Source organism: Hippocampus zosterae, chromosome 2, assembly GCF_025434085.1.
Source record: "Hippocampus zosterae strain Florida chromosome 2, ASM2543408v3, whole genome shotgun sequence".
Classification (NCBI taxonomy): domain Eukaryota; kingdom Metazoa; phylum Chordata; class Actinopteri; order Syngnathiformes; family Syngnathidae; genus Hippocampus; species Hippocampus zosterae.
In genome coordinates, this window is record NC_067452.1 from 28,174,909 (window position 1) to 28,187,323 (window position 12,415).

Here is a 12,415-nt window from a genome sequence, read left to right on the forward strand (position 1 = left end):
TGCAGAGGTCCAGGGTTTGATTCTGGGCTCTAGTCTTCCTGTGTGGAGTTTATATGCTCTCCTGCGTGGGTTTTCACCAGGTACTCTGGTTTCTTCCACATTCCAAAAACATGCATGGTAGTTGAAACAATCTATATGGGGTGTATGTGAATGTGAATGGTTTTGTCTATGTGTGCCCTACGATTGCCTGGCAGCCAGTTCAGAGTGTACCCCGCCTACAGTCTGAAAACGGCTGGGGTGGAAGGCTCCAGCTAGCCCGCGACCCTTGTGAGGATAACCGGCTTGTATAATGGATGAATGAATAGATGGATATATCTACCTATCTCTTAATTCATATCTCTAGATCTATCACGCTATATATTTCTATATAATTATTAAACATGTCATAGTCCAACAAATGAAAAATCCAATTCCAATGTATGCATTGGTGTGTACTCTTCAATGTATTCAGCACACAGAAACACTCAACACATTCATCAACATCAATCTCTTTATTAATATCATGTGCAAAAAAAGTATATATATATTTTGAATTATATACAGTTTAAATATAAGCTAGCTGTGCCTGGAGTCATACAATACAAACAGCACTGACACATGACCATGTGTTAACTTTAAAAGTTATTTATATATAAATGTGATCTCACACAGGGATAGCTTTTAAAGGTTGAGCCCGAAAAAAAAAAAAAACATTTTTAAATGTTTTCCTCCAATCAGATGAGATAATTATACAAAGATATACCATTGTCTCCTGCACAGCAAAAACAGAGAAGCAGCACATTTTCATAGCAATTATCAAATAGCAACATTAATATCATGTTTTTCTTCTTACTTTTGGATTTTCAACAGTTATTGGTTCAACATTCATGTGGTCTGCAAAATGTAAACGGATGAGAGCAATCGGGTGCACTTAAACGTCCCTTCCTGCTCAGAAATGCACTTTTTACATTTTTTTTATTTTTTAATCTACACACTGAGAACACTGACGAACGAGAGATCAGAGGTAAATAATGATCAGAGTCGTGTTAATACCTTTAAGCAGCTGGTACGAAATAATGTACAGGAATTTAACAGGCAGTAAATGTCAGCGTGTGCACCCTCTTGACATGTTCTCTTTAGCTTTTTTAAAAATTTTTATTGCGCAACAATAACAACAACAACAACAAAAAGAACACCAAATGATACATAAGAGTGATCTTTAAGGACGAAAACACTTTCAATAAGTGCATTTGAATTGAGTCACAACGCCACGCCACTCTTCTCAGATTATAATGTTCGCATCTTGCGATCACCTTCAAATGTATAACCAGGTGTATGGCTGGAGTTTGTTTTATATTTTCATCCTCACTCATTTTCACCTACTGGTAGAAGAACCTCATTGTTACCCTGGTTACGTGTCGTTTCATACAAAAGGATGAGTCAGCCAACCAACACACCAGCTTTAACTCAATGATGTTTGCGTCTGCCTTTATGATTTCCATTATTATTCTCCCCGCTCTTTTTTTTTTTTCCACTGTCTCTTGACCGCTGCCATGGAGACACTGATGCTGTTCGTCCCTGGACGCTCATGGGATTCCTCTATGGGCCTGTGTGTCGCAATTGGACAAAGAGTCTTCCTTCTTTAAATATAAATGACTATGAAAGCGTGGACAATTGAATATGACACATATAATTTGAGGTGTGTCCATCATTAAGTAAGTTAAGCTAAATAATTGACACCAGCAGCTTGTCGACTCATCATTTAAATCAGGGTGTGGCGGCAGGTGGCTGATCAGCTACTTAATGTTTGAGTTTTGAATGATTATATATTCAACATGTTGACCTGCGTGTTGAAACTACCCAGTGTGGAGTTATTTCCGTGCAATTTGTGCATCTGAGCATGTGGATTGTTTCATGTGTTTTGTAAACATAAAAACAGATGGTCTGGAAGATGCGTCACTTGAAACGTGTAAATGGATTGCGTCGGTAAAAGACATCAGACGGCATTAATTTGCAATTGGTTCATTGGACATGCAGTGTGAACCCAGCCCCGGAGACGTGAAAGTGATTACATACAACAGGTCTTGGAAACTTTTTTTTTTTCATCACATTCGTCAGCCAACGTCAAGCATGTGAGCCCTAAAGGATATCATATGGCTAAAATCAATTAGCCATGATTAAAAGTGGTGATTATACATAAATACTAAAAACACATCTGTGGCAAGTGCCCTAAAGCCCTAATCAGGATGCACAGTACCAAAACAAGACAAGAAAAGAGTACTGTACTGGTATAAATAAACTAAGAATGTGCAGCATCATGATGACCCTTGATGGTTTTTGTTGAAGTTTTACTGTCAGCTTTAAGACACTAAGAAGAGATTGAGAGTGAGTCCCTTTATCCCTTGAGGTGGGGTTCCAGCTTAGTGACTCCCTTCTCGTGCTTTGCACTCCAACGAGGCCCGCAAGCCAACCCTCAAAAGTGATCCTTGAACCGGCGAACTGCAACACAGCACCTCCTCGCAGCATTCGCAAAGCACCCCTTATCCCAAAAAGCCAGATTGTGAACAATGTCAATGTTCAATTAGAGGCTCCACGTTTGTCTGGGCTGATGTTGCATTCCAGAAAACAGAAAGAAGGATCTTGAGGTATCCGAGGATTCCACATCTTCCTTGTAACGCAAATAGAAATAAGACAACAATGGAGAGCCCATAACTGGCTAACACATTTTTTTATATCGATCTATTTAACCAAATGACTGCATGCGGAAAGAATATAGCAACATATCTTCATACCAAATTCCGTGCAGAACAGATTGCTATTAAAGATAATATCAAGTAGAAGCTATTACTACAAATAAAAAGACTATGACAAAGCACTACATTTGATTAAATTCCCCCACTTTGGCTATCGATTAGCATTCCATTGCACTTTTCCCAGTGGGTGGTCTGAAACCTTGGAATCCCCCGTTTTCTAGAATGCAGCATAATAATTGCTTCGACCTGGTGAATTCCCAAGTGGGTCGAGTCATGGAGCTGAAGTCACATTCATACGACCCATTATGTCATCTCTATACACACACACATATATGTTCACAGCCAATTTAAAATCTCCATCTAAAGCTTGAACACCTCTATCTGGTAGACCCACTCGGGATTAGAGAACCGGAATTCATACATCCCGATGGCCTGAAAAAAATGACCTCAAAAGATACAATCAACCATCATGTTGATCCTTCCTTTCCCAAGCTTAGAGTGATGATATCTGCGGTCCTTTCACCTCCACTGTCAATATACAATCTTCTTCAAAGCACCAATTTAGTGGTTTGATCGCCTTCTCCAGTCAGGTCCAGCCTTTGTCTCTATGACTAGACATGCAATCATTGAGGCTTGTTAGCATGGGAATTGGTTTTAAAAATAAATCCTATTTAGGGTTTATCTTCTGACACACGCAGCAATCTCCCCAAAGTGGTGGAGCATTCCAAGAATCAGGATGTAACCGCTCTCAAATGAAGCACCACCTCCAGTCCAAATGTCTGCTACACTGTCAATTCTATTCTTGTTTTGATCAAGTCGTACTTTTTCCAGTCATACGGTCTTCCCGACTCAATGTTTTCTCAGATTCTTTTCCCTTCTGCACCATCGTCCTCGTCAGACTCCCCCCCACCCCAGGCCACTCGTATAGTTGGGGGATGGGGGGGCTCGTGCCGCTAGAGAGCTGTAATCTGAGTCAGTTCGGTGTTGGAGTTCCCCGTCCCCGGTGTCTCTCTCCTCTGTTGGGGATCTTCCCCCATCAGGGGAAGCTCCACGCCTAGTCACGCCGGATTGGGAGTCCCTCCGCCGGGTCCGCCGCCGTTGGCCTTGCAGGTGTAGGCGGCCGCTACCTCCAGGGCGAGGCTCCTCATCCGGCCCGACTGCTGGGTGTCCAGAAGGAACGCAGAAGGTTGGCAGAATTCTCGGAAGCAGCGCTTGAAGTTCTCATCCAGGAAGGCATAGAGAACAGGGTTGAGGCTGCTGTTAACATAGCCCAGAGCAATGCAGAAGTGCATCACGACCAACGTGGACAAGCTGCTCAGGTTGAAACCCAGAGACTGAGCCAGGACCATGATCTGGATGGGTGTCCAGCACACCACAAACACCGCCACCACTACCAGAACCATCCTGGTGATGCGCCGCAGGTTACGGTCTTTCTCCTTTGAGCCTGACAGGATGCGGACGCTGCGTAGGCGCTTGACCATCAGGCTGTAACAGACACTGATAATGGCCACAGGGATGAGAAAGGAGAAGAGGAAGACGCAAGTGCCAAAGACGGGATCCCAGTGACTTCGTGGTTCAGGTAGGACGACGATGCACTCGATGCCTAGATCCAGAGAAGAATGAAAACACACATGAGAAAAAAATAATAATATTTTTGGGAAAATCACCAAATCAACATCATGTTGGAATTGTTAGTGCACTGAGTGACAGAAATGTGTGGTCATGTGACCCAGTATGTCATTTTTACAGAGAAAAATATCACACATGACTTCTTACCATGTCAACATCAAATATATTTTGCTGAGGAACATTGAAAATGTACCAAATTCTTCTTTGAAGACTGTTCAAATGTTGTTCGCGAGTCAGATATACTCAAGTGGTCCTTTGACTTACAAATGCCCATGGTGTGTTTTGAGTTATGAGACACAGTGGATTTTTGTGTTGCGTACCAAAATTTGAGTTATAAGCTACTTTAGGTATGTCACTGCTTGAATGAAGTTGGGCAACAGTCACAGATGAACTTTCAGTCATTTATTGAAAAGTACAAAGAAATACACACACAAACAAGATTGTTGGTAGCTTAATGAATGAAAACCTCAACAGTGGTCACAGAATTAATGTGAATCTGACATAATTACTCAACAAAAACATAATGAAAATTAACCAATGTAACTCAGACTTTTGAGCTTTTGACTTGTGGTTCAACCAAAATCATTAAAAAAACCCAACTCAAGAAAAAGGCCTGGAAAAAAAAATATGGTACCTCTACAAAAGAAAAGATTGGTACATTGGCACATTTTCAACCAGGGTGTGTTTGATAAGCTTTACGGGTGTCTTCAAACTTGCCGTCATTCGGCCTACTCAAGTGAGGAGTAGTGACAAGCAGTCACTGTGAGGATGGTGACAGAGTTTGAATACACCAAGCCAGAGAAAGTGAGGGAGAAAGTTGTCTTGGGGGATTCGAAAGAAAATGATCTCCCAGAAGCTTCATGTTCCTGTGACAACAGTTGCACACACAACTCAGAAAATTACGATTGGCAAGACTGTCGCCAAACTCCCTGGACATGGCTGCAAGGGGAAAAAAACTGATGATACTAATAATGCATCAGATTGATATGGCACCTTTCTGAACACTGGAGCACTCACAATGAATTCATGATTCATGCAGTCACAAACTCACATTCTGATGCATTGAAACTACGTATGTAGCCACAGGCAGATGGAAGGGTGGGTGCCCGTGTGCCCCTACGGCCCCGACGAGCACCACCGAGCATTCACACCCAGCCATGAGTGGCACTTGAGGCAAGGTAGGTGAAGTGTCTCGCCCAAGAACGTGACACATACATTAACTCAGATAGATTGGCAATTGAACAGTGGACGATGTGGTAACTGGACAACACTCTTTTCTCTGAGCCATTGCCGCTGATGATTGAAGCTAGGGCTAATATAAATGGAAGCATTAGAGCCCTCAGCAACCCAAAAAATGTAAAGGCCAACTCCGCGGTTAAGGCACATTAGTGTCAGATTGCACCAGCCATCGTCGTTTGAGCCAAATGAATAAGGAGGACAGCGCTGTTTAAAATAACGAGCAAAAATAAATAAATAAATCAATCAATCAAACTGCATGTTACAAGCCACAAAGCTTCTGGGAAAATTCTATACATAGATGAGACAAAACTGGAACTTTTTGGCAAGCCATGTCAGCTCTTATATGTTCACTGATGCAAAAATGAAGCATCCCAAGAAAAGAATACTGCCCCTACTGTGAAACATGGAAGAGGCTCTGTTATGTTCTGAGTCTGCTTTGTAGCATCTGGTACAGGGTGTCGAGGTATTCTCACGAGAAATGTGCTGCCCAATGTCAGAAAACTTGGTCTGGGTCACAGGTCATGAGTCTTCCATCAGGATAATGACTCAAAATACACATTAGCATCTGCTTTATGGGGTAAAGTTGATGCAACTCGTTCTGTTAGAATGACCTTGCCATTCCCAGGCAGTCACCGAAAGCTGTACGTTGTTCGTGCCTTTTGAAAGATGGAGTCAGAGCCAAAGACACTTTTGAGCAGATTTATTGGAGGGCAAACATGCCACACTGCTTGTGCTTTGACCCAAATCATTGCGAGTTAAATGTTGCCTCATAAACATCAAAAACCTTTTCAATTGCAGAAAATGCGGGTGTTATTTGCATACATTAAGAGCGCATGAAAAATGAAAACAACAAACGTGTTTAGCCAGCGATGCTCATATTAAAAGGCGGACGAAAAGAAAAAGATGGTAATATATGCATGTGAAATGGCACTTGATGGCGGAGGGACAAAGAGATGACGTGTGCGTCGAGGGACTGTAACAGAAGATGAGACGGCCGCTTTATTGCTTTTAATTAGAGGCTGCAGTCTGAGACTAATGTGTCTGAGGCTACAGACTGATAAGCAGAAATAGGAGAGTGACACGCAGACAGAGCAGACCTTAACCAAGGCGTTTGTCAGCTGTGAAATCAATCACTGGGTAATTACCTATTTATCATCTAAAAGCTCAAAGGAGGTCACCCAAAACAAGACTTCCTCCGGATCAAATTGTAATGTAAATGGTACAATTATTTGATGGAATAAATCATGGCGATAATGTCCTTTGCCAGTCCTATATATATATATGGGCGGCCCAGTAGTCCAGTGGTTAGCACGTTGGCTTCACAGTGCAGAGGTACCGGGTTCGATTCCAGCTCCGGCCTCCCTGTGTGGAGTTTGGATGTTCTCCCCGGGTCTGCGTGGGTTTTCTCCGGGTGCTCCGGTTTCCTCCCACATTCCAAAAACATGCGTGGCAGGCTGATTGAACACTCTAAATTGTCCCTAGGTGTGAGTGTGAGCGTGAATGGTTGTTCGTCTCTGTGTGCTCTGTGATTGGCTGGCGACCGATTCAGGGTGTCCCCCGCCTACTGCCCGGAGACAGCTGGGATAGGCTCCAGCACCCCCCGCGACCCTAGTGAGGATCAAGCGGTTCGGAAGATGAATGAATGAATGAATGAATATATATATATATATATATATATGGAGAATGACAGAGCGAAGATCCTGTGGGACTTCCAGATCCAGACTGACAAGATGGTAATGGCGAACCAACCAGATATCGTGATCATAGATAAAGGGCAGAGGAAAGCCGTTGTAGTGGATGTAGCGGTCCCAAGTGATGGAAACATCAGGAAGAAGGAACATTAGAAACTCGAGAAATGCCAAGGGCTCAGAGAGGAGCTGGAGAGAGCCTGGAAGGTAAAGGTGACAGTCGTGCCTGTGGTGGTCGGAGCACTCGGGGCAGTGACCCCCAAACTAGATGAGTGGTTGCAACAGATCCCGGGAACAACATCGGACATCTCAGTCCAGAAATGTGCAGTGCTGGGAACAGCAAGGATACTGCGCAGAACCCTCAAGCTTCCTGGCCTCTGGTAGAGGACCCGAGCTGAATGAGGGACGGACACCACCCGAGGGGTGAGATGAGGATTTTTATATATATATATGCTGTGTGCAAGCGCAACAAATGTGCTGAAACGTGTTATTTGTTGGTGTTTCATATTTATTCATAATTATTAGTTTCTTAAATTTTGTTGGATTGATTATTTTTAGTCATCATACATTCGCTTATGCCTGACATGATAAATTGATTATGATTGTAAAGAAGAATGCTTATGCTTGCAATCATTAATTGACTATGCCTGCAATGAAGAACACTTCTGCTTTTAATAAAGATACCTTCTTTATATGTACTCACATTTTATCCAATATATACTCACTTTTTTTTCCGAGAGGTCCCGGGTTCAGATCCCGGACAAGCCCCCAAAAATGTCAGGTTGGTCCGATTTGACACTCAGGAATAAAGCACGAGGAGAAGAATAATAAACTAAAAATAATCAATCAAACATATTTATTTATATTTTTTACAGTTTTACAACATATTCAAACCTTTATGGGGATTGAAGGTCTGTATTTGTTTCTCATCTCATTTTCTTTCAGCCTTAAGTGATGTTCCCTCCACCACATGTCACAATCTCCCTGGTAAGATTCCCTTCCGCTTGATTTTCTTGTTTGTTTTTGTTTTTTTCCTCAGACTTTAGACATTTTGCAGATACTTTGATCTATCATCTGGGATTTTGGAGTACCAGTAATCTCATTACTTTCATTGCCTGACGGCTCATCGATGCACTGACTTCAAGAATGTGCAACTATGAGAACATGCTCGAGCTGATAATGAGGAGAATACATACACACACACACACACACACACACACACACACACACACACACACACACACACACACACACACATATTATATATATATATATATATATTTATATATATGTATATTTTCAGCATTAATTGAAAACAATTTTAACTCGATAAATATTTTTTCGCGAGATTAATGCGGCTCCATGTCACAGCGGATGTTACGATGCTCTAAAATAATAAAATGTGCTCCAAGGTTGAATAACTGCTCCAAGTGAAAAGTGTTAATGTAAAATTGAAAATCGAAATTGTTGTTTCAGTAAATATTTGCATTTTGCAAAAAGAAAACTGATCCAAGATTCCATGTTGATGAGAGCATTAAAATGGGGAAAAAGAAATCAAAAGAAATTTAGAATACAGTAGACACAAATCTGTGATTAACTCAGAATTAGCCATAATTAATTATGAAATTATACATTTGATCGCGATGAAATATTTTAATCGTTTCACAGCACTAATGTATATATAAATGGATTATCGTGCTATTTATTTCAACATGCTTGTCAGTAATCTAGTAGAGAGTAAAAACGTTCCTCGAGACCAGGCCTAATTGGTGAGCAAGTGCAGTGAGAATTAATAGTTAACTGACCTTGTGTTCTTTTGTTTATTTTTTTTCCATGAAATGAAATACAATGTGAACTACACCGTCATTATAGTTTCCAAATGATATCTAATCAATACCTAACATATTTCATGATGGTTGAGAATGTTAAATGGTTTCTTCAAACACCTGTGCGGAGGATAAAGCTTTTGTAATGGAGGCAGTTTAACACTGAACAAGATGACTTGTATTCCCATGAGATCTTTTCCACATGTTCCCTGAACACAATAGGCAAGTGCACGGTACAGTTTGATTTATTTATTCAATTATTTTGTGTCATTCATCGGCTACGTCAGCTCTAAGCGCGCTCGCAGGAAGTCCAGTGCAGGATGTTGCATACAAGCAGAAGAAAAGGTCATTCACTCAATAGCTTTTAGTGGCAATCACTCTTTCGAAATGTCTCACCTTCCCAAATGTTAATTGTCCCCTTCCACTTAATCTCTTCCGCCAATCGCTGTAACTGCGCATTGCCATTGTTGCAGGGAAGCATTTTTGGCCTGAAATGGCATTCATTAAGTCAAGCCTCAGTCAATGAGCTTTTTATTTAATTTGTCGACGCAAATTGTGACGATGTTGGACACAGACACACTCATAAAGACACAAATGTTCAATATTTTACATCGTGAATTACTGCATATTGCTTCCTCTCAAATGTCTGGGTAAGATGGCTTTCCTATCTTACAAGGGAACACTGGAACACTACCTTTTTTTTTGTTGGGGTTTTTATGGCGCAAACTGTCTTCATGAGTTGACTTTAATATCAAATTAATTTTGTGAAACCCCCTTAAAAGGTTATAATGAGAACATGGTTTTGTGTGTGTGTGTGTGCGTGTGTGTTGTCATTGAATTAAATACATGTAAAATCAATTTACATATAATGCTGGTCATAACAAGCAATATGCCTTTAAAAGTTAGCTGAGCTAAATCGTTTGTGTAGAGAGCTCTTCTCTCTCTACACAAACGATTGCACCTCAACAGATCCTGCTTTCAAACTCATAAAGTTCGCAGACACCACGGTCATCGGTCTCATCAAAGACGGCGAAGAGTCTGCGTACCGCCAACAAGTGGAGCAGCTGGAGCTCAGGTGCAGCCGACACAACCTCGGGCTGAACACGCTCAAGACTGTAGAGATGATCGTGGACTTCAGGAAACAGTCTTCTCCACAGTTGCCCCTCACACTATCCAACTGCCCTGTGTCAACCGTCGAGATCTACAAGTTCCCGGGAATCACAGTCTCCCAGGACATGAAGTGGGAAGTCAACACCATCTCCACCCTGAAAAGGGCCCGGCAGCGGATGTACTTCCTGAGGCTGCTGAGGAAGCATGGCCTGCCACAGGAGGTGCTACGACAGTTCTACACGGCAGTCATCGAATCAATCCTGTGTTCTTCCATCACGGTTTGGTTTGGGGCCGCCACAAAAAAGGACAAAATCTGACTTCAACGGACAGTTAGGACGGCGGAAAAAAATCGTTGGCACCGCCCTACCCACTCTTGAGGACTTGCACACTTCAACAATCAAAACAAGGGCACGGAAAATCCTCCTGGATCTCCCGCACCCTGCCCACCACCTTTTCCAGCTACTCCCCTCAGGCAGACGCTAAAGATCCATGCGCACCAAATCCAGGAGACACTTAGACAGCTTCTTCCCTCTAGCCATTAACTCCTTAAACAGTCACTGACGTAGTCACTCTTCTTGTACTACAAAATGGTACTACAAAACTACTGGTTACTCTAAAATGGTTCAATGATTTTGGTGTTTACGATGATATTAATGCAGCGTGTTATACCGGAGACAAATTCCTTGTGTGTTCTACATACTTGGCCAATAAAGATGATTCTGATTCTGATTCAGATTCTGATTCTGATTCTGTAGTTGCCATGGTAACTGCCACTGTATGGTGAAGCTACAGAATCTTGACTGTGGTCATTATTGACTTGACTTGCTGTGTATAAAATTAGCATCTTGTATTTTTCAAGCAATAACAAAATTAGGTTTTCTGATTCTAATTTAACTTTAGAAGATTATACTTGTTAGACATACATTTCTCAAAAGTGCATTGATTTGCAGCACCAGGACCTGATTTGATTTACCCGGAATAAAACCTGTAATTAAAAAAAAAATCTTAGATTAGAAATTTACAAATAGCATGGTGCTTTCTCATCTTCCGATTTCAGATCAACTCAAAAGTACAAAACAGTTTTCCAGAGTTTAATTTACTAGATAATGCTACTAGCTTTGCCGTTGCTTTGCTTTGTATAAGAACTAGCGGCAAAAAGGGCAAACCCTCACCAACAAAAAGTATTTTCTAAAATATGTAACCAGACAAAAAAGTTGATGACCAGTATGTGGTTTAATGTTAAATGATTCATTCAAAATGACAAGATAGCTCAGCAGGTTGCGTGACCACAGGATTAGGGGTGGGCTGCCATTCTGTCAGCAGGCCAGCTGGCAAAACAGGACCTCCTCTGGGGAAGCTGTTGGGCCTCATGCAGAGCAGCAGAGTGCCACCAACAACACCATGTGAACACACGCGCGCGCGCACACACACACACACACACACGCACACGCACACACACACACACGCACACTAAATCTATGATGAATCCATGTTAGAAACCTTCTAAAATGCATCACTGAGGACGCCGTGGGTTGCCATGTGGTTGAAATACGGCTTGTGGCCGTTTGACCACGGGTTCAACTCCCTTAACTGGAAAAGGCACTCACAGTCTCGGATGGAAGAGCAAACCTGTGCATTGCTAATAATAAGTGCATGTGTGTGTATGTGTGTGTGTGTGTGTGTGGGGGGGGGTTACAATCTATGACTCCACAACTGAACCTCGTGCCACCCCTTCACCACCCAAGGGAAAAGAGTCTAGAGCCGCCACTGCTCATTGGATATTGTAAATTAGCTCCTGCAGTTTGAAAGAGAAACTTAAGCTAGACATTTCCCACTAATGTGCCAAGTCAGAGTTGACTTGGCACATTAGTGACATCATCAGGTGAGCTGCAGGAAATTATCCAAATTCACTTAAATTTGTTGCTTCTTTCATGATTGCAAATATTTGTTTGTCTACAGTATTATGTCATATAAGATGTACAAAAGCTTTCAAATGGCATAGAAACATTAGAAACCTAACCATAAGAGAAGAATGTATCCAGAAATTGACAAAAGGGAAAACAAATATTTGCAGAAAGCAAGCAAGAGCCAAGTTCACACTGATGATCCTCCGAGAGTTTCACTGTTGTCATGGAAGAGGACCAACAGCGGCAATAAAGTTTGACTGGAGTGGAGCGATTGTGTGTTGGGC

At 41.9% G+C, this 12,415-nt stretch overlaps 1 protein-coding gene across 1 annotated transcript in view; it reads right to left on the bottom strand.

The window, feature by feature from the left end:
- Positions 1–1,131: 1,131 nt before the first annotated feature.
- Positions 1,132–12,415, bottom strand: part of oprl1 (opiate receptor-like 1) — a 36,181-nt gene continuing 24,897 nt past the window's right edge. Inside the window, exon 5 of the mRNA XM_052059525.1 lies at positions 1,132–4,335. Coding sequence (XP_051915485.1) covers positions 3,791–4,335 — 545 coding nt within the window. The 3' untranslated portion in view covers positions 1,132–3,790. The remainder of the gene's footprint in view (positions 4,336–12,415) is intronic.